At 42.7% G+C, this 27,879-nt stretch overlaps 2 protein-coding genes across 4 annotated transcripts in view; both read left to right on the top strand.

Moving 5' to 3' along the window:
* The window catches only part of LOC124292337, a 191,160-nt gene that overhangs the window by 134,783 nt on the left and 28,498 nt on the right, over positions 1-27,879 (top strand). The window lies entirely within an intron of this gene.
* LOC124292340 lies at positions 25-20,713 on the top strand. Of its 3 annotated transcripts, none has more exons than XM_046729433.1 (4): positions 25-232; positions 19,298-19,498; positions 19,794-20,036; positions 20,469-20,713. In XM_046729433.1, exons 1-4 carry the CDS (start codon positions 157-159, stop codon positions 20,675-20,677), a joined length of 729 nt encoding a protein of 242 aa, XP_046585389.1. In that variant the 5' UTR covers positions 25-156; the 3' UTR covers positions 20,678-20,713. The 3 variants fall into 3 exon arrangements, with proteins under 3 accessions (XP_046585389.1, XP_046585390.1, XP_046585388.1); XM_046729434.1 differs by lacking the exon at positions 19,298-19,498 and adding an exon at positions 4,100-4,291; XM_046729432.1 differs by lacking the exons at positions 19,298-19,498; positions 19,794-20,036; positions 20,469-20,713 and adding exons at positions 4,100-4,300; positions 4,565-4,807; positions 6,573-7,783 and having other exon boundaries at positions 99-232.

Below are 27,879 nucleotides of genomic sequence, written 5' to 3'. Positions count from 1 at the left end.
GACATTGCTGCTTGAGTATTCATTAACGACTAGTGGCGTTACTGATGATGTGAATAAAGATCGTTTTCATAAATATTTATGAAAATAACGCCCGCGGATTCCCATGACTGAGCCTTTGTCACCACAACACATTCGTTGACAAGCCGTCAGCTGAGGATGTACGGCCTCGTTGTCCTGTTGTGTGCAGTCCTCTACACCAGTGTTACAAGACTCCACAACATATATGTTCACAGTGAGTACTGTAAATGTTTCTTGAGGTGAGGTGAGGTGAGGTGGGGTTCAGTGGGGTGGGGTGGTGTTGGGTGAGGTGGTGAGGTGAGGTGAGGTGAGGTGAGACGTCGAACTTAAGAATATTTCACTCATATGACGACGTGCGTGCTTGTGTATGTGTGGCTGCTTGTACTAGCCCAGATTTAAGCCGGTGTTATAGTGCTAGCTCACTGAGATACCACGCCGCAGTTAAGCATGAATACCCTCAGACACATTAGCTGACTCCGAGCCGACCAGTCCTTGCTGTACCCATTAATGCCAAGCGCCACATTTTAACGTCTTTTGGTATGACGCGACTGGGGATCGAACCCGCGACCTTCGGCCCTCCGTGCGGACGCTCTTACCTCTACACCACGGAGGTAGTGAGTGAGTGAGTGAGGGATGGAGCGGGCGAGTTAGTTTTACCTCGGCAATACCTCTGTCATACAGTGACGGCTTTGGAACAGTTTTGCTGATTGATGAGTGAGTGAGTTAGTTTAGTTTTACGCCGCACTCAGCAATATTCCAGCTATATGGCGGCGGTCTGTAAATAATCGAGTCTGGACCAGACAATCCAGTGATCAACAGCATGAGCATCGATCTGCGCAATTGGGAACGGATGACATGTGTCAACCAAGCCAGAGAGCCTGACAACCCGATCCCGTTAGTTGCCTCTTACGACAAGCATGGGTTTCTGAAGATCAATGTTCTAACCCGGACCTTCACGGGTTTTGCTGATTGGTAAGTCACACAGGACAGTAACATATTACAATATAGTGTTTTGAAGGTGATAAGATTCCTTCCTTCTTAAAGATGCAATGTTTCGACGCAACAATGCCCAACCATGCCACATGGCTTTGAGCCTCCAACAGGAAGCACCAAAGATGCCAAGAGGGTATACACCAGCAGAAACCATTACCAGTAATGTTCTTCTTGACAGGCCCATGAGCCCCCTCCCTCTGGGCATATAGAACTCTATGAAAATGATTACATATATACTCTCCCAAAAAAGAAACGCATATAGGAATTTCAACTGTATTTTTATTTTTATTTTGAAACATCTTGTAGGCTTTATGAGTCAATGAAATATAGCGAAATTGCACACTGGGAATGCAGACTTCTCCGTCTTTGGCACCAACTCGAGGAAAGTCAGTTTGAGTGTCACATGGAGACGTGTGGTGGCGCTGAAGTCAATACCTCGTGTGACCACCGTGGGCATCCAGAACTGCACGGCATCGCGTCGGCATCGAACGAATAAGTCTCAGAATCTCGTGTTGCCCAATCGCAGCCGACTCTGCCGGTAGTGCCTGTGCAAGTTGCTGAAGTGTCTGGGGCTGAGGGTTACGGCGTCGCACCCGTCTGTCCAGGGCATCCTACAGATGTTTGGTCGGGTTTAAGTCCGGTGATCTTGAGGGTCAGGGGAGCACATTGATGTTGTGGTTCTGGAGGAAGTCTCTAGTGTGGCGTGCTGTGTGGGGCCTGGCATTGTCCTGTTGAAACAACTCCCTCTGGCGATCAATGATTGGAATGAGATGTGGGCGTAGTATTTCGTCAGAGTACCGTTGAGCTGTCAGGTTGCTCTGGATCATCACCAAATCACTTCTCCTACGGCAGGTGATCTCTCTCCATATCATAACACTTACCCGGACGTCTGTACACCCGCATTCTTCCATCGCGTCGTTCCAATAGAAATCGTGATTCATCACTGAACCAGATTCTACGCCAATTCGGTAGGTTCCAGGCCTGAACGTTGGTGCACCATTGAACTCGATGTCGACGATGTTGTTGTCGAAGCACAGGGCCAAAATAAGGTCTTCTGGCACGTACACCAGCCTCTCTCAACCTGTTCCTGACGGTCTGTGCAGAAAGCCTCCTCAATCCGGGTATTTGTCGAGCGGTACCGGTCGCCGTAGCTGTTCGATGACGCAAATGATGTATCCGGATGTAGCGATCCTGCGCCGCAGTGGTCGCTAGAGGTCGCCCACTACGAGGGGCATCTGCTACCGAATTCTGCCGGCGATATCTCTCCCAGAGCCGTGAAATGGTGCTTTGGTGAACATTCATGCGTCGGGCAACTGCACGTTGAAACTGCCCAGCTTCAAGCAAACCAATGGCGATATGACAGCTCATCAGCAATATTCCAAATACAGTGAATAATCGACAGACAGTGATCAACCTTTTATACCCATCATTGAGACTATCTGATCCCCAACTTTCACGTGCATTACATGTGAATTGTGTATTCTGTGACACTACACGCCGAAATTGAAAATCATGCTGTTAAATACGGGTATTTTACGGATGGTGCGTTTTGTTGGGACTCAAAACAGAGCAAAACCTTTTGTAAAATTAATCACGTTTTAATTCATTGCTACATGAAATTGTTATTTTCATGATGCGTTTCCTTTTTGGGAGAGTATATATTTCAAAATTAATTCATGTTCAATAAACCGTAACAAGACACATTTAGTGAAAATAACCTCAGAAATACAATCTGTGAAGTACAATTTATGCGCAGAGTTTGGCATGGCCAGCCAGTTGATACGACCCGTCTCATCGTGCAGCCCGTCAAGGCGAACTTAGGGACAAAGTGTGTAGGGCAAGGCAGACTGCTCCTCGAACCATTGTCCGCAACTCCATCTTCCACCGACACATGGGCACATCTTCCATCTTCCACCGACACATGGGCGCAACTCACGGCAAACGGGTTGCCCAGTTAACTTACCTTACCAGAAGCAGTGAGGTGCTGAGGACAGATTCTACCCCGGGTCCCCATGGGGACGTCCATGATGATGTCGAAGGCGGGGTCTCAGTTGACTTGTTGAGATAACTAATGCCAATGAAACATGAATTTCAAGAAATATGGGATGCGTTTAGAACGTTATAGTAGACCCAGTTAACCTACTACATATCTGTCATATGCCATTGTTGCAATATGTCAAAGATTTCTCATGCACGCACGCACACATAAACAAGTACATGAACACAGATACACACTAAAATCGAGACTTGAATGTTCTCAGAAGTGCACAGCTTAACGCGAGGGTGAAGATAATGCTATATGGCATTGCACTTGATTGTGTAACAATGTTCAAAAGGAACACAATGTACATGTGAACTCTTATGTCTTGCTTTCCGCTGTCTCACTGGAACTGCACCTTCTTATCTATCCAATCTTCTAACTGTGTACACGTCTTCCAGACCTCTCCGCTCACAGGATAAGAACTTGCTTGTTCTCCCAAAAGTAAAAACAGTGCAGTATGGCAACAGGTCCTTTGTCCATGCAGGATCTATGGCCTGGAACAGTCTCCCGCAGAGCCTCAGAGACTGTTGTGACTTTCATACCTTTAGATCCAATCTAAAAACACACATGTGCAAAATAGTCTTTCAACTGTAGCTCTTTGCTTTAATTGCATTATATTTTGTGCGCTTTGAGTGAGTGAGTAAGCTTTAGTTTTCGCTGCTTTTAGCACTATTCCAGCAATATCACGGCGGGGGACACCAGAAATGGGCTTCACACATTGTACCCATGTGGGGAATCGAACTTGGGTCTTCGGCGTGACGAGCGGACGCTTTAACCACTAGGCTACCCCACCGCCCCAATAAGCGGGATATATGTTCAAAGATATATGGCATGTATCTACGTGGAGAGTGATTTCATTCAACTTGGACAGCTTTTATTTTTACATTAACGTGGCTCGGTGAAGGAGTTTCACCCTTTTTTGACCTTACAATACTTTGACAAGTAAAATGTGTATGTATGTTTGTGGGTACGGATGTGTGTGGGTGGATGCGTGCGTGCGTGCGTGCGTGCGCGTGTGTCTTATCTTTCTTCATATTTTCCTTGCAGGTGAAAATATTTCAATAGGGAAGGATGCAAAACAAAGCAGTACCTATTCCACCTATCCCGCCAGCATGGCTCTAGATAAAGCACATGCATACTATGGATCATTCACAAGTCAAGACAACCCGTCCTGGTGGGAGGTGGACCTCAGAGGCTACTTCAACATCAGCAACATCACTGTCACTGCAACCTCCTACAGTGATTGGTGTAAAGTTTGCTTTGTTTTTTTTCATCCATGAACATACAGGGTTGGTGGCACACCAAACACCGCACTAAATCTATGTAGATATCCTTGCAATTCAACACAATTCAGCAAGTGTATTGTGTACCGTGAATGATATAAATATGCATTTAAAACTCTGATTCAACACAATACTTGAATTACATTATTTTCAAGAAATCATACTCCCTGCCTACATATAAGAAACGTACATTTTATATATGATACGTACTCTGAGTATATGTTTACAGACATCTACATGAAAAATGCATTCGTGGAGGTGATGGACAAGGATGTCAGCCTCTGCTCTGACGTCCAGGGGGCGTGGTGTGGAGAGGTACCTAACACTCTTGCTGCTGGGGAAGAGTTCACCTTCACCTGCAATGCCACCTTCCCTGTCCGCTTTGTCCGTGTCACAAGGCGATCCACAAGTGGCATATACCTCTCGATCGGACATGTTGACGTGCAAGGGGAAGGGACTACGAAGCCATATCGTGAGTAAACCACTTAATCCAAGATAACATAACATAACCTCTGACATATATACACGTGAGCATATACCAGGCACCGCCCATCTCTCTATCATGCGTGACCCTCTCGTGGTATTCCGGGACAGGCTGAATAGAGAGTTATCCCCCTTCTGTAAGGATTTCATATTGGCGTATGAACATTAGAACTACTTCAAACAAGAACGATAACTCCATTTCTGCTTAAGTACAACAGTAATAAACATTACTGACGCATTCAGAAGTTGCTACTTAGAAAACAGTTTAACCTGTTTAAAAGAATAATGATGATGACGTAATTGTTACCTGCCTTGTATTTTTAACTACTTTAGAATCGGAAATGGAATTGTTTTCCTTAAAAGGCAATTAAAATAGCCCTTCATTTCAGCTGTTATATGTTCCAAAATAGATCCACCAAAATGACTTTAAACTGTAGAAATTCACGTACAGTCTTCATTAAGTGTGCTCGGTGTCTACACGTAGTCTTAACTTGCATGTAACACTGAACACTGCCATATACCTGGTGATATTTAAAATGAATACACTGAAAAAGGTATGAAGGTCCCAGAGTTTATTGTTTTGAAACTTTTTCTACTTATAATGACATTATCTAAACATGTCGGAAAGCGCACGTTATTTCTTCAAAGCAAACAAGGTCGTCAGAGAAAACACTTAATTGAAAACATGCGAGTCATTATGTAAACAAAAGCACGTGTGTGTATATATTTGAATCTGTCACTGTTGGTGGTCCTCATCGTTATTAAAATGTTAAATACTGTTACAATTCTGTTGGCTTTGTTCTTTGTAATGTCAATGTGATATATATTTTGTACGGATTTTTAAACGATCATAGCATGCCATAACTGACTGAAGTACTCGGGAGATTTTCATGAAAGTACACAATCCTTCCACACATTCTGATTGGTTTGTCCTTTTTTCGTATGACCCAATTACATTCTTCAGTTTCTTGGTGCCGTCGGACATCTCCCGAAGTTGTCCGACTGATGTGTGAAGTGACTTTATCTGAGTAGTTATCATGTAGACATACCACTGAGGACATTACGTAAATTGACTGTGTATACCAGCATACAGCGTGTATATCATGATATCAGTAGTAAAAAACACTACCAAAGTCAAATAACATAACAAATTAAATGACTATTTAGACGTTTTGTTGTTTTCCTCATTAGTTTTCTTCATCCCGCTTCTATCAACCTTGTGGACTAGTCTATTTTACTGCAAGGGGTGACAAAAATCAGTCATGTATACCAACCACCGTCAACAGACCATAACGTGTTGGTTTAACAGTGTTGGCGAATTGAGATTTTGGCGAAATGACACTCAACCGGTGTCCGAGCCGTTCCTGACCATGAATCCAAGTCGCCTTTGTCATAAAAAGACAGGACCCGTGAAGATCCGGGTTAGACTTGATCATCAGCAACCCACGCTTGTCGTAAGAGGCGACTTACGGGATCGGTTGGTCAGGATCCCTGACTTGGTAGACACATTTCATCGTATCCCATTTGCGAAGGTCGATGCTCCTGATCTTGATCACTGAATTGTCTGGTCCAGACTCGATTATTTTCAGCCCGCCGCCATATAGCTAGAATATTGCTGAGTGAAGCGTTAAACAACAAACCAGCCAACCATTGCTGATGGTGTGTCACGTGACTCGATGACGATGACCAGTACAACGTCAATATAGCTTTGAAGAAATCCCGTTCACACATTAAATAGAATTACTTTTCTCAAGGCTCATACTACAAACCGTCCAAGAACAAGAAGGTGTCGGAGCCGTTCCTGACCACGTCGGCCATGATAGCCGGCGACTGCGGCATCGTTTGTCACCAGCATCATTCATGCATCGACTTCAGCTTCAGTGCAACAGCGCCGACTGATGAGAACTGTCTGCTAACCGACAAAGCCTTGTCTTCACATCACGTTAACGACAACTCTTGGACAACCTACACCATTACCTGCTTGTAAACATTCAATCCAAACATATCTAGCTGCGGTCACACTTCTCCATTTTCACATCCATTTTTTGTAGTGGTAGAGTCAAACTGAACTCAGTGTTTAAATGAGCTACAGAGCGCCAGTAACTGGAGAACGATTACCACACTAGGGACCATGGGGACTTACTGCATGGATCAAAGTAAGACTGACATGGACTTCGGCCTTAGTGCATACGCGTGACTGAAAGGAGAAGAGATACTGATCAATACTTCAAACATCCAAAGAAAATGAACCGATAAGTAAGCCCGTGATCTCATATGAATATTGTATCACATAAACTCTTATAATTGGTTCGGGGATAATGGAATCCGAACGTTGTAATCGGTCTTTAGAGACGAATTATTTTTTCTTTTCCATCCATTGCTATCAGTTGTTATGTCTTTGTGTTTGTGTAGTCAAAGGAAACTGGCTTGGTCGTTTTCATTACATATGTTTGTTCAAGTCTTGCACGAAACACTGTATTAATGGTTTTCAGTCTGTTTGTCATCGCGTGCACGGAGTGAAATTCGATTTCAGAGCGAACGAGGCCAATCTTTACGGAGTAAGTCGTTAATAATATGCACACATCACTTATGTTGTGAAGCTAGCATGTTATACAAGAACAGTCTACTGATTAACTCTTGACGGCTTTGACATTTTGCCGATGGATGGATGCAATTTCATGTCATTGAATACAATCGTGTTAGGCCATAAAAATAATGTTTTAGGTGTCAGTTTTGTTGATGTAATTCTTAGGCAAGTATGTCCTAATGTCTTTTTTCAACCTTTAAACAGTTGTTGCAATCAAAAATGTATATTTTGATTTTTATTCAGAAAAGATTATGCCAAACATGCACGTGCTAATCGTGCGCTTAAATGATGAAAATTGTTTTGCCCCTTTACTTTGATGTCATCGTCAGCAGGAAAACGCGTTTCTCAAAATAAAAAAGTTGACATCCATAAATTCTTTATGTGTTTTTGTGTGTCTTTTCGTTTCTGAAACCTGAAGACATGTCTATTCCTCTTTTGTACTGGATTCCAAAGTTAAATAGAATCCCAACACAGAGAGATATATTGCTGGGTCTAGTAAATGTGCACCACATCCCTGTCTCAACGATTAACCATAATCCTTAATACTATACAGAAAGGACTTTCTCGATATTCACAGAAAGTATGTGAAAGGAGCGGAATTAATACCATGTTGGTTCTCAAAAACTCAAAAGATTTGCTTACATTTTTACAATCTCAGAAACAGGCCGAGTCGAAACATTTGATTTTTCAACGTTGTATACCCATGTGACAAACTTAAGGAAAAACCTTGATCCATGTGGCGTTTGTAAATAAACATACATATTTATCTTCAAAGGTTCAGGATATTTTTTTTTAAAATGAAAGCAAATGTAATTTGAAGATTTTACCAAGAAAACAATATGTGAAATGCTTGACTTTCTCAAAAGTAAAAGTTTGGGGTAAACCATTTAGCCAAGAAGCAGGTATCGTCATGGGCACCGATTGTGCTCCCGTCCTTGTGGATCTGTTTCTTTATGCATATGAATCGGAATTTCTGTTTGGGTTGGCAAAATCAAAGCAAGGTAATTTTTGCCAAGAAGTTTAACTTAATTTATAAGGTTCTGGTACATCGTTGATCGAATATCGTTCAATAACCATCAAATAGCCATCTCCGTCCACTGATTTACCCACGTGAACATGAAATTGAGGAGACACATGACACCGCCTCAACTGTTCGTGTTTAAATCTATGCATAATGATTCAGAGTGACAAACACTCTCCACAAGGCTGTATGACAAAAGGGATGATTTCAACTTCCCAACAGTCAACTTCCCTTTCATATCAAGCAATATTCCAACAGCTCCAGCCTTTGTGTTTACATTTCACAACGTTTGCGTTACAATCGAATGTGTTCTTTTTATCAGAATTACAAAGAGCGTCATACCGCTCTTGCTCGTTTGGTCAAGTTTACAACATTTAAGGGCTCTGTTTAGCTTTCAAGAAGTTTTATGGTAGACATGTGGAGGAAATTTCCGAATTTGATGCATCAGTGACAAAGATGATGTCCGATGCAGTTTCCTATTTTGATTTGTACCATACGTTCCCGAATTATTTCAGGTGAAAAATTGACTGGACTAAGCATATGTTTATGACGGTGCCACTGGTGGGGTAAACCCATGTTTATGACGGTGCCACCGATGGGGCAGGATACCCTCACTTTTTCGCGAACACCTAGTATCATAGCTATTCTGAACCATAAAAGAAATGTCGCACTGATAGCGGTTTCTTAAAGCACACACTTTAATTCACTGATTAACAATCAAAACGGAGAATTGAGTTCAAACTTGACAATTATGGTTAACACATTTTAGAGAATCACATTCAGAGTTTCACACAAACAAAATCACCATAAATGATACCATTAAGATACCCCAAAGTCAGTATTGTGTATGGCCTCCATGGGCATCGATGAAAGCGTTGAATTGTCTGTACATGGAATGAATTAGCCGGTTGATGAAGGCCATAGGCACTTGGGTCCATACTCTACGAAATGCTTGATCGAGTCCACCCGCAGTTGTCGGCCTTGGATGGAGGTCATTCCGTCTTCTTTGAATCTCGTCCCAAAGGTGTTCTTTTGGACCTAAATCCAAACTGAGTACAGGCTATTGTAGGGTTTGGATGCCATGTTGTCATAGGCAGTGCTCTGGCAGTGTGGGGACGACCGTTGTCTTGCTGGAAGATGTTATTTCTGTAATGTCCAAAATGTGGTACAACGTGGGGTCTTATGACTTGGCCAATATAGCGAGCAGCTGTCGTGTCATTTCCTCATCCTGGACCGAGATTCTGGAACACCATTGTGTCAACTAACTGGTTCAGACCGATTACACCTCACATTACGATGCTTGGACCACCCCACGAATCTCTTTCAACAATACACTCACTGGAAAACAGTTCCCCACGCCTTCACCATACTCTCACTCTGCCATCGACTGTCGAAACACAATATCGGCTTTCAGGAGATAAAAGCACAGTTCTCCATTGTCGATAACACCAATCTCGATGCTGAGTTGCCCATTGCAGTCGGTTTTAGCAAAGAGAGCGGTGAGGACAGGACTACGATAAGGTCTGTGACACACTGTATCGGCTCTGATGGGTCTGTTGTGAGTCCAAATGGTCTGGCTAGTGTTTCCGTTGCTCTGGGGTAGCAATTTTGCAGATGGTTGCGCACAATCGGTCGGTCTTGACGTTGAGATGTTACTGAAAGTCGCCCACTACGGGGACTCTTGGATGCTCTTAGTGACCTGATACCACTCCTGCAGTCGGTAGATTGTCCTAACATAAACATTAAAGCGATTGGCTACCCTCCGTGCAGTCTGGTCAACATGCAATCGTCCCAAGGCTTAGTTCCTCTGATCTCTTGTAAGTCGTGGCATGGTGAATGTGTCAAAACAAAAATGAATTCAGGCGAGTTTGGGACTCGCTCTCATTGTTAGGTTGTAACGGTTGTGCACGTGCATTTTCATTTTCACGTATGTCATACGGAACCTTTAACCACGTCTGCCTTTTTCGGTGCGTTAGGTCAAAATGCTTTTTCATCAGAAAACACACTGATGTTGGTAATAACCGTCAATTTGGATTGAAAAGCATGTTAACAAAACGGTACAATCATAGTGAAAACTTGTAAGAACAAAAGTTTGCATTTGGTTTTGAAAGGTGACGTTTCGTTTGTGGTTCAGTATATTTTATAGGGATTCATAGACATATGCTCTGTCATCGCATCGCAAGGTGCCAATCACTGGATTGTCCGGTTCAGACTAGATTTGTTTACAAACCACATCATACAGCTGTAATACTGCTGACACCAACATATGTTCGTGATATAGTCACAATTGCACAATCGATTCTGCTTTTAGCAGACATTTCTTATGAATGTGGAAAAGAGTTTTGTCGATTCCATTGTCGTGCTTTAAACAAACCGATTCAATTAATTTATTCAGAAAGTTTCATGCTTAACAAGTTGAGGCCACTTGACGTATTCGCGATAAGACGGTAAAAAGAATGTATTTAGATGCATGTTTGGATGGAACAAACACGTGGCGTTCTGCTTCCGTGATCTGGGCGTTTATTTGGGGATGCGGTGGGGTAGTCTAGGGGTTAAAGCGTTCGCTTGTCCCGCCAAAGACCCAGGTTCGATTCCCCACATGCATTCAATGTGTGAAGCCCATTTCTGGTGTCCCCAACCGTGATGTTGCTGGAATATAGCTAAAAGCGGCGTAAAACAAAACCCACTCACTCGTTTATTTGGAGGATATGTTTTGAACCGCTGACGCAAGACACCAGACAAGATGCCGTGACTTCAGCCAATGTTGCTCTCAGTCAGTCATAGTTCCAAAGGACTGATGGAAGTTCTACATACACAAAGTTTCCGCCTTTCACTTCGAACTCTATTGTAGTCTTCAATTGACTTGGGAAACTTTAGGGTTCGACCAGGACATGACTGCTTGAGTATTCATTAGTGGCTAGTGGCGTTACTGATGAGGTGAATAAAGATCGTTTTTATAAATATTTATGACCTTGCGTCCGAAAATAACGCCCGCGGATTCTAATGACTGAACCTTTGTTACTACAACATATTCGTTGACAAGCCGTCAGTTGAAGAAGTACGGCCTCGTTGTCCTGTTGTGTGCAGTCCTCTACACCAGTGTTACAAGACTCAACAACAGATATGTACACAGTGAGTACTGTAAATGTTCCAGGACAAGTGTGAGGGAGTGAGGGAGCGAAGGAGCGAGCGAGTGTTACCTCTGCAGTAACTCAGCCTTATAGTGAAAGCTTTGGAATAGTTTTGCTGATTAAAAGGTCACACAGGACAGTAACAGTAGCATGATGCCAGTGACTATAGTCGATTCTAAAAACTAACCATTTCAGTTCTAAACGGTTGTAATCCACACAGTGCATCTACATTCAATTTAATACAATGAAATGCAAGCCATAGACAACCTGCAACCAAGGCTTGACCACCTCGTTTGAAATCACAGGTACTAACGGTACTTCTGTTTCCTGAATCAAATTGATGTTGTTGGCTTTGGCATATTCAATGTAAGCAATACAGTCTTATGAAGGTGATAAGGTTCATTCCGTCTTAAAGATGCAATGCTTCGCAGCAACAATACCCAACCATGCCACATGGCTTTGAGCCTCCAACAGGAAGCACCAAAGATGCCAAGATGGCATACACCAGCAGCAACCATTACCAGTAATGATCTTCTTGACAGGCCCATCAGCCACCTACCTCTGGGCATATGGAACTCTAGGAAGATGACTAGATATATGTTTCAAAATTTACTCATGTTTAATAACCGTACCAAATGAAAAGTAACTCAGAAATAGTATATGCGCAGTACAATTTATGCGCAGAGTTTGGCATGGCCAGCCAATTGATACGACCCGTCTCATCGTGCAGCCCGTCAAGTCGAACTTAGGGACAAGGTGTGTAGGGCAAAGGCAGACTGCTCCTGGAACCATCAGCCACCTAATTCCATCTTCCACTGACACATAGGCGCAACCCTCGGGTTGCCCAGTTAACTCACCTTACCAGAAGCGGTGTGGTGCTGAGGACAGATTCTACCCCGGTCCTCAAGGGGACGTCCATGATGATGTCGAAGGCGGGTCTCAGTTGACCTGTTGGCGACTTCTTCAAGATACCTAATGGCCAGTGAAACATGAATCGAATTGCATAGAATATCCTATGCGTTTAGAACGTTATGGTAGACCAAGTTGACCAACTCTATTCCTGTCAAATGCCATGGTTGTGTCAAAAATTTCTTACTCACGCAAACTCACACATACACTCACTCACTCACGCACACATTCATACACTCACTCACTCAAACACTCAAACATACACTCACACACATACACTCACTCACACACTCATATACTCACACACATACACTCACTCACTCAAGCACACACACATACATACACTCACTCTCACTCACTCACGCACACACATAGACTCACTCAGACACACATATACTCCCTCACTCACTCATACCCTCACTCATGCACACACACATACTCACACACCCACACATACACTCACACACATAAACACTCACTCTCACACTCACTTGCGCACACACATACTCTCACTCATCACACACATAAACTCACGCACACATACATACACTCACTCACATATACACTCACTCACTCACTCACTCACACATAAGCAGACATACACTCACTCTCACTCATTCAGGCACACACTTACACTCGCTCACACACATACGCTCACTCACTCACACACACATACACTCACTCACATATACACTCACTCACACATAAGCACACATACACTCACTCTCACTCACTCAGGCACACACTTACACTCACTCACACACACATACACTCACTCACGCACACACACATACACTCACTCATGCACTCACATACCTACATTCACACAGAGACACACTAAAATCGGGACTTGAATGTCCTCAGATGTGCTCAGCTTAACGCGAGGGCTAATGTCATGTGGCACTGGACTTGATTGTGTAACAATGTTCAAGGGGAACACAGGGTAATATCATGTGACACTGGACTTGATTGTGTAACAATGTTCAAGGGGAACACAAGGTAATGTCATGTGACACTGGACTTGATTGTGTAACAATGTTCAAGGGGAACACCAGGTAATGTCATGTGGCACTGGACTTGATTGTGTAACAATGTTCAAGGGGAACACTAGGTAATGTCATGTGGCACTGGACTTGATTGTGTAACAATGTTCAAGGGGAACACAGGGTAATGTCATGTGGCACTGGACTTGATTACGTAACAATGTTAAAAAACACTAGGTAATGTCAGGTGGCATTGGACTTGATTGTGTAACGATGTTCAAAGGGAACAGAAGGTAATGTGATGTTCAGTAAGGCGTAGCGGTGAGCTATATTTAGACTTGTACTAGATTTAGACAAAAAGATCTGGGGAATGCTACAAGGAGCCGACTCCAGAACCATGTATTAGAAAGTATCGTTCTTGTGGAAATGAGGGGAGTTAGCTATTTCTTCTCACTTGACATCTCAAATTTACCAGAAGACCGGCATTGTATGTGCTGATCATTTTACCCTCCATGGCCATTTTTGCAAGTTGGTTAACTGTTGGTGAGCGGTGAATAATACCATCAATGGTTATTGTTATAATCACTGCTCTTGTATTAAATTACCTATCAGCGTTGTGAAACCTTTGTACTGATTTGTGAACTAAGTTTCTACTTGGAAATCAACCCGCAGGAATAACGTTGGCAGAATTGGTGTAGCGGGATATATGTTCAAAGATAAAATGCATGCGGCATGTATCTACGGGGAGGGTGATGTCATCCAACTTGGACAGCTTTTATTTTGACAGTAACGTAGCTACTTACTTAACATTACCTATCTCACCATACTTTAAATCTCTTTTAGCCAAATTTAGATACAGTAACTTTGGATTAACTATCAAAACTAGAAGATATACTGGTATACCAACTGAAGGAAGAGTTTGCATATTGTGCAGAAGTAATAATATAATATCTATTGGAGATGAAATTCACATTGTATTTGTCTGAAAATTGTCTGATGAACCAGGAAATATGTTTACTCCCGAGGAGTATAGGTAAGGGGTGTTCTGCATCAGGTCCGCTTATGGCGTTATTTATGGCTAATTAAGCTTCCAGCTGCCCCTTAGAAACGGCGGTTGTTGAGGGAACATCAAACTGTGTCCCGGGAGGAATGAGAATTTTTAAAATTTCAAATCAACACTTAAATGTACTTACTATTTTATATGTAACACTGAGAGAGGTAATGCCGTGTCATGGGGTACGATGAGCAATTCCACTTGCACGAATTCCCTGCCAAGTCCGTATTTCAGATAATACTAAAAGGGCTCATATTCTTTGATATCCACCTCGTCGATGTGGTACGTTTTGATTGACCACATAGGATCGGTGGCGCGTCGTTGACTTCCTCCCTCGAGTTCGCCGGTCAGGTATAAACACGTTATAAGAATCTCACTTTCGCTATATGTTTGTTTCTTTTTGTTTGGTGTTGTTCGAATGTGTCCTAGACTACATAGAGCTGGGCTTTGGTGTGTCGACAGATCTATAATAGCACTGTCCATCCAATGTCCATGTACGGGAATGTCTACATAGTCTTTTGGCACTCCATTTTCGTCAAGCGCTCTTTAGATACAAGATAGTTCGCTCGGTCCCACGCTGACATCTGTTTTACAAACCTGTGGATGGCATAGATCCCTTCTGGAAAGTCTGCACATTTCTGGATGGCGCTTTTGGTGGCGACACCTGGGCGATGGATTTTGTTGTCTTTTGTAGTTCTAGATATTCTTCATATTCCGACATGTTCTCTATTTCCTCGTCCAGATACTTTTTTCCCATAGGAGATGTGACTACGTGTATTTTCTTCCAACGAATCTCTTTGTCAGTTTTGTCGATGAACGATAATTCAATCTCGATTTGCAGGGTGTGTTTGTACACTTGGTCTCGAGAGAAATCCTTTTCTACCAACCAATAGGTTTGTCGCTCGAAGCAGTCTGTCTTTGTCCTCTCGAAGTAGGAGTCGTGTTGTCGTAGTACTCGTTCTGGCCCGAAAGAGTGCTCGTTTCGCCTGTTGGTGATTGGAGGACGATGCATGTGGAACAGTTGGTGGTTCGGAAGCCGAGAATGCCATAGTGGCTGGCTATTGCCCCATTGTTTGTATCCGTATTGTGGAGAGCATTTTTCAACAAGCAGTTGGGATTATCTTCGTTTTTGGATGTATGCTGTGGCTTCTTCGAAACGCTCGTGTAGAGCTTCTTCCCAGATCTGTATTTCTATTCGTAGCGCCTTTACGGCTCTTTGCCGCCAATTTTCTACCTACTGGGACTCTAGTAGCTCCAACAATTTCCTTCCTCAAGTTTGTGTAGACAGAGTAGAAGTTTTGTGATCGGTGGCTATGTTCGGCATTTCTTGGAAAGGTTGGTTGGATCCTTCTCTGCTCAGCTTTTGGCATTTCCTCTGTCTCCATTGACATTCAATGTGTGGAGTTGCCGGTAATAATACGCCTGGATCCATGCCGGATGGATGTAGAGCTGTTAGCTTCTTGCTCGCAGCTAGCAATGTCTTGGTGTCCTCGCCTTTGGCATAACATTGGAGTGGGCCTAGTTCTACTGTATCTATTTTTACCAATAAAGTGGAACCCTCGTATTATCCTATGACCCAATCAATGTTTTTTCCCAGGATTCTGTGTCAGTTGGACGAATGTGTACTCCAGACACACGACCCATTTTCAAATGTGTGTACCACGCGACTAAGATTGTTTGCTGTGGATGGTCAGCTAGGACCAAACAGCGGTCTGCTAGATGAAGCCGCTACATTGCTGGTGGTTGTACGAAGAATAGACCGTCGGCTGCCGGCGAAACCTGCTCCAATACATCTTGCAAAACCTCATTTGCTCTGTTGGTGGACGTGTCTGTGTCTTGGCAGGCATATAGGGAAACTTCTATGCGAGTACAGCCTCGTGGTTGTACGTCTAGGTGGAAAAAGGTATTGCGGAGATGCTCGTTTGGACAATCTACGTAGTCAGCAAAATGGCCGCCAATCGGTTCTCGGACTTTGATGTTGCAAATGACTTTGTTGTACAGCTTGTTGTGCACCTTTTTGCCGGACTTTGTTGTCTCTACCCACGTGCAAACATGGTTGCACGTGGGTGTTGTCCAGGATGGTGGGTTTTCCACTTTTGATAGCTTCCATGAGATCACCTGGTTCGACAAATCCATGTTGGCTACAGAGGAATTGCATGAGCCGTTTGCGTTCTAGGACGTTGGAATAGTCTCGGGTGTAGTCGATGCTGTAGTCGATCCCTAGTCCGTTGCCTTGTTATTTTGTTTCTAGATTGGACAATTTCTCATGGAGTGGGTTGATCGTGATTTCGGAGACGTCCACTTTGGCCACAAAGACTGCAAAAGCGCTTTCGTCATCTTTTGGGCTTACCATGCTTGTAGTGATTTCTGCTGGGTTTTGCTTTCGATCTTTTGGATCGTGTTGGCAATAGCTCCTGCAATCGTCTTTTGTACCGTGTGGAAAAGGGTCGTATACAGTTTGGTTGCTTCTGTATACTCTTTGTAGGTGGTGCATAGTATCCAGTGGAGTAGTCCTATTTCCAGCGAGATAGTCTACCGTCGGGATATCGGACACCAGAGGTTGTTGTCGTGCATGTTTTCCAGTAGTAGGTGGTGTGCGATCGATTTGCTGCAGCGAATACCCATTTCTTTGAAAGTTGCTGCGATTTGCTTTGCCATAGTTGTTGTCAGAGTGTACTGTAGCAACTCCATATGTCTAATTGGAAGTTCGAGCAACCTTGGTTGCAGTTTTTTCGTATACATGTCTTGGTGTCGGGTCGAAAATGGTGTTTGTGGTTGCTGAAAAAAAGGGTTGCCCAAGCGAAAATGAGATTCTTATAAACTGCTATTTATAAGCGGCCGCTGGAAGCTTAATAAGCCATAAATAATACCAAAAGCGGACCTGATGCAGAACACCCCTTACCTATACTACTTCCCCTGTTGTCAAATGTTTTGATAACCAACAAAAATTTGTTAATATTGTTAACAACAGAAACATAAATATGATGGTATCATTCTGTAACTTCTTGAAATGTGTGAGCAAAATCAGGAAGTCCTATAGTCTTTGATTACATATTTTATGTGCGCTTTAATTATTCAATGACAAATGATTGTATAAACTATGAGCCAGTGACCTTTTATATTGAATAAAACTGTCTGTCTGTCTTAAAGTAGCTAGCTTTATTCTCCCATTTCTGACCTGACAATATTTTGACAAGTAAAATATGTATGTATGTTGTCGAGTGTGTGTGTGTGTGTCCGTGTGTGTATGTGTGTCAGTCTGTGGGTGTCTGTGTTTCTCTTTCTCTTTGTCTCTGTGTCTGTGTGTGAGTGAGCCTGTGTCTGTGCCTGTGTCTGTGTGTGCCTGCCTCTGTCTTTGCCTGTGTCTGTGAGTATCTGTCTCTGTTTTTGCCTGTGTCTGTGGGTGTCTGATTCTGGTTTTGCCTGTGTCTGTGTCTGTCTGCCTCTGTCCCTGTGTTTCTCTTTGTCTCTGTGTTTGTGTGTGAGTGAGCCTGTGTCTGTGCCTGTGTCTGTGTGTGCCTGCCTCTGTCTTTGCCTGTGTCTGTGAGTATCTGTCTCTGTTTTTGCCTGTGTCTGTGTGTGTCTGCCTCTGTTTTGCCTGTGTCTGAGTGTCTGCCTCTGTGTCTGGGGGTGTCTGCCTCTATGCCTGTGTTTGTGGGTGTCTGCCCCTGTATTTGCCTGTGTCTGTGGGTGTCTGCCTCTGTGCCCGTGTCTGTGCGTGTCTACCCCTGTGACTGTGTCTGCAGGTGTCTACCCCTGTCTGTGCCTGTGTCTGTAAGTGTCTGCCTCTGATTTTGCCTGTCTGAGTGTCTGCCTCTGTGCCTGTGCGTGTCTGCGTCTGTGCCTGTGTCTGTGGGTGTCTGCCTCTCTGCCTGTATCTGTGTGTCTACCTCTGTTTTTGCCAGTGTCTGTGGGTGTCAGCCTCTGTGCCTGTGTCTGAGTGTCTGCATCTGTGTGTGCTTGTGTCTGGGTGTCTGCCTGTGTGCCTGTGTCTGTGGGTGTCTGCCTCTGTATTTGCCTGTGTCTGTGGGTGTCTACCTCTGTGCCCGTGTCTGTGCGTGTCTACCTCTGTGACTGTGTCTGCAGGTGTCTAACCCTGTCTGTGCCTGTGTCTGTAAGTGTCTGCCTCTGATTTTACCTGTCTGAGTGTCTGCCTCTGTGCCTGTGTGTGTGTGTATGTGTCTGCCTCTGTGCCTGTGCGTGTCTGCGTCTGTGCCTGTGTCTGTGGGTGTCTGCCTCTCTGCCTGTGTCTGTATGTCTACCTCTGTTTTTGCCAGTGTCTGTGGGTGTCAGCCTCTGTGCCTGTGTCTGAGTGTATGCATCTGTGTGTGCCTGTGTCTGGGTGTCTGCCTGTGTGCCTGTGTCTTTGGGCGTCTGCCTCTGTGCCTGTGTCTGAGTGTGCCTGTGTTTGTGGTGTCTGCCTCTGTGTTGGCCTGTGTCTGTGGGTGTCTGCCTCTGTGCCTGTGTGAGTGTGCCTGTGTTTGTGGTGTCTGCCTCTGTGCCTGTGTCTGTGGGTGTCTGCCACTGTGTTTGCCTGTGTCTGTGGGTGTCTGTCTCTGTGCCTGTGTCTGAGCGTCTGCCTCTGTGTGTGCCTGTGTCTGTGGGTGTCTGCCTCTTTGCCTATGTGCCTGTGGGTGTCTGCCCCTGTCTGTGCCTGTGTCTGTGTGTGTCTCCCTCTGTTTTTACCTATGCCTGTGGGTGTCTGCCCTCGTGTGTCTGTGTCTAAGCGTCTGCCTCTGTGTGTCTGTGTATGTGCCTCTGTCTCCTCATAGCGTCTTCATACTTCCGTTGCAGGTGAAAATATTTCAAAAGGGAAAGATGCAAAACAGAGCAGTAGCCATTCCACCTATACCGCCAGCAAGGCTCTAGATAAAGCACATGCATACTATGGATCATTAACAAAGCAAGACAACCTGTCCTGCTGGGAGGTGGACCTCAGAGGCTACTTCAACATCAGCAACATCACCGTCATTGCAGCCTCCTACAGTAATTCGTGTAAAGTTTCATTTGTTTTGTTTCATCCATGAACATACAGGGTTGGTGGCACACGAAACACCGCGCGAAATCTATGTAGATGTCCTTGCAATTCAACACAATTCAGCAACTGTATTGTGTACCGTGAACGATATAAATATGCATTTAAAATTTTAATGACTCTTATTCAACACAATACTTAAATTACATTATTTTCAAGAAACCATATTTTACCTAGCTACAGGTAGGAAGGCCTTTACCATATAAGAAACATGCATTTTATGTGTGATGCGTACACAGGAGTATATGTTTACAGACATCTACATGAAAAATGCCTACGTGGAGGTGATGGACAAGGATGTCAGCCTCTGCTCTGACGTCCAGGTGGTGTGGTGTGGAGCAGTGTCCAGCACTGTTGCCGCTGGGGAAGACTTCACCTTCACCTGCAATGCCACCTTCCCTGTCCGCTTTGTCCGTGTCACAAGGCGATCCACAAGTCGCGTTCAGCGCTGGATCGGACATGTTGACGTGCAAGGAGAAGGGACTGTGAAGCCATATCGTGAGTAAACCATTGAGTCCAAGACTTATAACATAACCTCTGACATATATACACATGAGTACATACCAGGCACCGCCCACCTCTCTACATCTAATTGATCTTCAGCAATCCATGCTTGTCGTAAGAAGCTACTAACGGGATCGGGGGTCAGGCTCGCTGACTTGGTTGACACATTTCATCGTATCCCAATTGCAAAGGTCGATGCTCATGATGCTGATCACTGGATTGTCTGGTCCTGACTCGATTATTTACAGACCGACGCCATATACCTAGAATATTGCTGAGTGAAGCGTTAAATAACGAACAATAAAGAGGATTGGTCAGGCTCTGTGACTTTGCAGATGGTGAGTCACGTGACTCGATGATGATGACTGGTATAACGTCAATATAACGTTGATTAAATAGACATTAAATAGAATTACTTTTCTCTAGGCTCATACTACAAACCGTCCAAGAACAAGAAGGTGTCGGAGCCGTTCCTGACCACGTCGGCCATGACAGCCGGCGACTGCGGCATCGTGTGTCACCAGCATCATTCATGCATCGACTTCAGCTACTGTGCAACAGCGCCGACAGAAGCCTTGTCTTCACATCACGTAAACGACAACTCCTGGACAGCCTACAGCATGCACTGTATGTAAAAAATCAACTCAAACATAACCTCGCTGAAGTTTGATCTTTTCCACAACCATGTTTAGTGCCTTAAGCTGCTAGGCGATCGCAAGCTGGATATATCCTGCCCCAATGGCCGCTTCCGTCACAAACACACGCAAAGGAAAGTCAATTGCTTAATGTAAGAGCACGTGAACATATTAAAATTGAAAATGAATAATTTTCTCGGTCATCATATTCTAATTCATGCGTAAATTTGGAAATGTTCTCCACAGGTATGCCTTAAAACTTCATGCCACCTTTACTTAGGCCTTGAATGTTGAAACCTTCATCAAACAACGTTTGAACTCAAGTCCGTAAGACGTATTTGAAATCTTCGCAGAATAAGCATGATCAATTGTACCTGCCTAGTATCCGGTACATGTACTCATGTTCGAAGAAATGTGTAGGATGATGATCGTTGAATGACATCCCATGTATACCACAGGTCATTATTAACAATACAATGTAGGGATATCGACCCGTACATCATTAAAGCACTATTGATGAAGTGAGTGAGTGAGTAAATATTTAACGTCACATCGGCAGTATCGTGACGAGCCATATCGTGACGAGAGCAATCCATACATTAAACCAACATACATGTATATCTAAACCATATAAACATGTCATGGAAGGACAGTAAAATTACAAGAATATTACAGATTTGGTGCAAGACGAGTATGTTGTAATATAATCTATTACTACAGCAAACAATACAATATAAAACAGGCTACCGATCGCCAGCAACTGAAGGTAGATCGACATACCAGGGATCATGGGGACGTATAGTACTTTTGCTACCTGGACGGTTCCCAGCTGGATTTACGCCATCCTCTCAGGTGTTGGCGATATTTTGGAAAGTTAACCAATCATTAAAAACATATATTACACTATCAAAACGATGGTAGATATAAACATACTTTGAATGAAATGAGTACTGTTGATATATTTAATGAAATCGAGTTTACTGAAATTACCAAGGTGCAGAATCAATAGCTTTTTTTAAAACACATAACTTGTCTGCAGAGTGGTATTGTTAAACATGTGGCATCATCTTCTTAACCGTTTTGTTGAATCAATTAAATAAATGATTTATATATATGTAAAGTCATGTGACTATAACCTTCTATCACCTCACAGGCAGCATTTGCTATCCGGGGTAATAATAATCAGATTCTGTGTATAGCGTCCAGTGAGCAGCTAGTCAGATGGATACTAGGCGCTATATAAATGAATTCTTATTATCACTATTATTAAATAGCAGCTTTAGTGTCTGTCAGTAATGGCATAATGACACAAACAAGTAGAGCGAAATAGGCGGATCCAGGGCGTTGCAGGGGCTGCGCCCCTCCCCTTTGTGCTGAAAGTTTGTTAAATGAACATTTAAACTCGGGTAAAAATGAAGTGTGCACCCCTCCTTCTTTTCTCAATAGTGTGCATCCCCCCTTTCTCAAAAAGCTGCATCCGCCCCTGATTCAACCGTACCGTGTCAACGTACCTGACGATGCCGATCTTACACCAATATTATACAGACCACAGCTCCATTAATTTTTAAGCGATGTTATGTAAGCAATAAAACAAAATAATGTGCCAAATACAGAATTCAGCACTGATCAATTGAAAACATCCCTTGTCAAAAACCCGACTTGTCAGCCTGTCCCACTAAATATATTTTAACTAAATACAGGTTTGCGTTGACAATGAATAATTGACCTGCCTTCGCATGTGTTTATGACGGTTGATACCAGTGGTGAAGGTAGGGCCCCCTTTTTACGAACGCCAAGTATCTTCACTAAATAATCGTGTTAGGACGTACAATGATCTCTGCTTTTGTGATTATGGAAGTATTTTTTGTCACGATGAATTTATATTTTTGAGTGCGAAATAGAGTCATCTGGAACCGCTCGTAAAATCCTAAATCATCATCAGTTACCTTGCCAACATCAGTTGTTAACCTTGTTGATCATGTACATAGTACATACACGTCCACACAGTCAGAGAGAGTGAGTGAGTATGACTTTATGCCACTTTTAGCAATATCCCAGCAATATCGCGGCGGGCAACACCAGAAATGGGTCCACACGGTCATACAAATGATCATAAACTGCGAAAGAAGAAATATCATATTTTTATATTTCGAGAAAAAGTAATTATTTTCACATATGTGGTACCCTCCAGAATGAAAACAATAGATGTAAACCATTTCCTACTTTATACTGGAAATACCTTGCGATTGATAATGACTCGTAAACAAGCTGATAAACAAAAGCTGGTAATATTCTGCTTCAGCTCTGATAAAATCATACATTGTTCATTATATATGTACATGGTTTAACATTGCATGAAAATTAACCTGACGTATTAAATCGAATAGCGCTGATAACATGAAACGACAAAAAAGAGTAAAAATCGTTTGCAAGCACAGAAACATTATTCAAAGCAGGTTGTTTTGAACATAACATCATAGCACTCACGAGTTTCAGTACCAATCAAATATCGACGTGTAGGCTTGTTTGAATAGTACTGACATAGTGCTGTCAGTATGGTGACTAGTAGTTAACGTTGGTTATACATGCACTGGCCCTCTGTACATATTGACATAGTGCTGTCAGTATGGTCAACTAGTAGTTAACATTGGTTATACATGCACCGGCTCTCTGTACATATTGACATAGTGCTGTCAGTATGGTCAACTAGTAGTTAACATTGGTTATACATGCACTGGCTCTCTGGACATGTTTAGATAGTGCTATCAATACAGTGAACTAGTAGTTAACATTGGTTATACATGCACTGGCTCTCTGGACATATTTAGATAGTGCGATCAATACAGTGAACTAGTTGTTAACATTATCAATGCATGCACTTGCTTTCTGGACATATTTAGATAGTGCTATCAATACAATGAACTAGTTGTTAACATTATCAATGCATGCACTGGCGCTCTGTACATATTTAGATAGTGCTATCAATACAATGAACTAAGTGTTTACATTATCAATGCAGGCACTGGCTCTCGGGACATATTTAGATAGTGCTATCAATACAGTGAACTAGTAGTTAACATTGGTTATACATGCACTGGCTCTCTGTACATGTTTAGATAGTGCTATCAATACAGTGAACTAGTTGTTTACATTGGTTATACAATCACTGGCTCTCTGTACATATTTAGATAGTGCTATCAATACAGTGAACTAGTTGTGTACATTGGTTATACATGCACTGGCTCTCTGTACATGTTTAGATAGTGCTATCAATACAGTGAACTAGTTCTGTACATTGGTTATACATGCACTGGCTCTCTGTACATATTTAGATAGTGCTATCAATACAATGAACTAATTGTTTAACATTATCAATACAGGCACTGGCTCTCTGGACATATTTAGATAGTGTTGTCAATACAGTGAACTAGTTGTGTACATTGGTTACACATGCACTGGCTCTCTGGACATATTTAGATAGTGCTATCAATACAGTGAGCTAGTTGTGTACATTGGTTACACATGCAATGGCTCTCTGTACATATTTACATTATTGCAATGTTGGAAATTTCGTGGTGTCTAATTAATAACTCAGACTGTGTCATCAGTCGTGGTAGAAGAAGCATAAAATAATTGTACCTCTGAGATGGTGTGTTAGAAGATATCATTAAAAGGAAATATATGCCATAATTATTTTAATTTATTTGTTTTCACCTATGTTGGTCTGTTTTGATGTTTTCGTATATTGTTATTAATGTATAACTTGAGCTAGTCACAACACAGCTGCAATAGTGCTGATGTAGCATAGAGAATCGGTTGTTACAGGGACGTGGCAAGTAGTAGAAATGTGCATATTGCACCAAAGTGTTGCTGAATGGCCGAGACATTATTAATATAAATAATTTTTAACGTGTGTCCCACTTTTCGTCATCCTTCATTCACATTAAGAAGATAATATGTACAGCAGAAAAGTGTATGGCCTAAAAAATATGGAATTTGATATTTGATGTGAATAAAATATTTGAACTTTCATTCAGAATTAGATTTGCTGTTTGTTTTTTGTTTAACGCCGCAGTCGGGGTAGTGGGGTAGCCTAGTGGTTATAGCGTTCGCTCGTCACGCCGAAGACCCGTGTTCGAGTCCCCACATGGGTGCAATATGTGAAGCCCATTTCTGTTGTCTCACACAGTGATAATACTGGAATAAAAGCGATGTAAAACTAAACTCACTCACTCGACGTCGTTAACAAGATGCATGTGCGATCGGCAACATCGGCTGAAGACGGATGACCAGCGTTCGTTGGAAAGCACAGGCCTACACCTAGCAGTATTTGCGAACCGGGTGTGATGGAATTTGTTTTATTGAACGGACAGCCCGACACGTTAACTAAATATTTACACGGGTTTCTTTTCGCTCGCGTTTTCTCTCACATGTCGTTTTGGAGTGTAACCGTATTATCGAGTCAGATGTCTGTAAGTATCCTTTGTATCTGAAAAGACTTTCCGATCCGTTTGATTAAGATTCGTATTGCATTCAATATATTTTTATTGACTGTTTTTTACATACTAACTGAATTTATGTTCTGATTTTCGTAGAGATTGCTTGACCATTTGAACAATTTAAGCCTTACATGCTTTACAGGTCGAGTAAACTGATCCAAATGATTGCGATTTTGCGAGTATCAGTTTTCAAAGTAGGTTAATGTCTTAGTGAGTGAGTTTAGTTTTATGTCGCGCTCCAGCTGTATGACGGCGGCCATTCCATCCGATCTATTCTCTGCTGCCAAAGGAATTCCGTGACATTCCTGGCCCTATGAGGCCTAGCATTGTCGTTTTGCAGTAAAGAGGGTCGACCATAAAAGCCATGTATAGCTTGCAGGAATGGTACTGCTACAGGAGGCAGAATCTCGTCCCGATAACACAGTGCAGTGGAGTACGTCCAGCAGAAGGTATCCCTGCCCAAACCATGACCGACCCCCCGCCAGATTTGTTATGCGTTATTCGCTCTCCATTGCGACGATAAATCCTCTGCCGACCATTATGGAAGGACAAACTGAATCTGCTTTCATCTGTGAAGAGCACATGCGACCATTGACGTTGATTCCCGAGTCCGTGCGTCCCTTAAAATCAATTGATTCATCACAGTTCAGTTACAATGACAGTAAACCCGTGAAGACCCGGGTTAGAATTGACCTACAGCAACCCATGCTTGTCGTAAGAGGCGACAGACGGGATCGGGTGGTCAGATTCGCTGACATTTTTTACACATGTTATCGTATCCTAATCGCGTAGATCGATGCTCATGCTGTTGATCACTGGATTGTCTGGTTCAGACTCAGATATTTATAGACCGCCGCCATATAGCTTGACTACTGCTGAATGCGGCGTAAAACTAAACTCTCAATCACTCAATCACTCACCTATAATGACAGTACGATGCACCGGCTGAGTGATGTAAGTTTACACGGGAACACTGTTGACTTCAGTCATCTCTCCAAACATCAGTGACAAAAGCACCACCCAGCGACGGGCAAAGTGGGAAACCACCTAGTTTGTATACTCTTCACGTGGTTAAGGCTTAGGTTAATTATAACCAACGCGCTAGGCGATCAAAGTACATGAAGCAAAACCCTGTCACTTCCTACTCAAAAGGTCACACCTGATCAGACGAGGTCAGTGAGAAGCCTCACATACACACTTCAACGGAATGTCGGTTCAAAACACTGGCTCTTCTTCAAGGACTCTCGGTATGTAGTCATAGTTAACATTGTATTATATTGTTTCACCATGCATTTCGTTTCAAACTTAATTCCTTGAACAAAACTATACATCTGTGAACGTTGGGGATTATTTTCCCAAATACGTACGTTTCGTTTATATTTTCTGCGATCTGTTTTTTGTATTACGGATCATCAACTTTGTACACATGTACGTGGGGTGTGGGATGTGGTTGGGTTAAGGGTCGTCAGCATTTTTATTACATGACATGTGGGGGTGGGGGTGGGGGCAATTACTTTGTACATAAATTTTAGGGGGGTCATTCACATGTACATGCTTCTCCATAAAAATCATCAACCCAGACCATAAATTATGAACAGTCCCTTACAGTTCCGACTGTCAAACAAATAATAGATATTACTTAACGCTGGGTAAGACTTCCGCCCGTATCCCCCCTAAATTTCAACGATGAGGAAAAGTTTCTGAGGCTATGTTTGAAAATGGAGGAGAGCGGTGTCGGCTATTACCCAACAGCTATCGCCATATCCCGCCTACTTCCTGTTGTGTTTCATTATATGAAGCAATAAGAACTGTTCAGTGGGGAGTGAGTGAGTTAAAACGTTAAAGTCACATCGGCAGTATTTCAGCCATGTCGTGACTAAGAAAGTTGTAAATTTGTATATGAATAAAACAAAGTGAGATAATATACTTACCTGTCAATGAAGGGCAGTAAAACAAGTAGATTATCACAGGAATGAATTTAAAACTAGTAATTAAATGTAAAATATTTTGACTATAAATGAGAATACAATATAAAAACAGGCTATAGATTGCCGACAACTGAAGTTGCATGTGACCTTTAAGAGGCATAATAACTTGTTAATTAACATGGCAGTAGGCCTTGTTAATTGGTGACTATTAACTGCCGTGACTCACTCATCAATCAACAAGGGATTAGGTCCCGGAGCGTGCAAGAAACAATGATTTACCATCATCCACCAGTTATCTCCCCTTGTGGACATTTCCAAAATTGTAAATCTTTGGAAACATCTGGCTCTGTGACGTTGCAGATGGTGTGTCACGTGACTCGATGATGATGGCTGGTATAACGTCAATATAGCGTTGAAGAAATCCCGTTCACACATTAAATAGAATTACTTTTCTCTTTCTCATACTTTTCCACAACCATGTTTAGTGCCTTAAGCTGCTAGGCGATCGCAAGCTGGATATATCCTGCCCCAATGGCGGCTTCCGTCACAAACACACGCAAAGGAAAGTCAATTGCTTAATGTAAGAGCACGTGAACAATTGAAAATGAATAATTTACTCGGTCATCATATTCTAATTCATGCGTAAATTTGGAAATGTTCTCCACAGGTATGCCTTAAAACTTCATGACATCTTTACTTACGCCTTGAATGTTGAAACCTTCATCAAACAACGTTTGAACTAAAGTCCGTAAGACGTATTTGAAATCTTCGCAGA

Source organism: Haliotis rubra, unplaced genomic scaffold, assembly GCF_003918875.1.
Source record: "Haliotis rubra isolate DU_JTF1 unplaced genomic scaffold, ASM391887v1 Scf514, whole genome shotgun sequence".
NCBI lineage: Eukaryota > Metazoa > Mollusca > Gastropoda > Lepetellida > Haliotidae > Haliotis > Haliotis rubra.
The sequence above is the reverse complement of the archived record's forward strand: the minus strand, read 5'-3'. Positions and strand labels throughout refer to the sequence as shown.

What these genes read in the sequence shown, in the direction of transcription:
- LOC124292340 (XM_046729432.1), top strand. Translation starts at nt 157, where the DNA reads ATGTACGGCCTCGTTGTCCTGTTGTGTGCAGTCCTCTACACCAGTGTT. An exon ending in CCACAACATATATGTTCACA is followed by an intron (nt 233 to 4,099) that starts GTGAGTACTGTA and finishes TTTTCCTTGCAG; the next exon opens with GTGAAAATATTTCAATAGGG. An exon ending in AGGGACTACGAAGCCATATC is followed by an intron (nt 4,808 to 6,572) that starts GTGAGTAAACCA and finishes ACTTTTCTCAAG; the next exon opens with GCTCATACTACAAACCGTCC.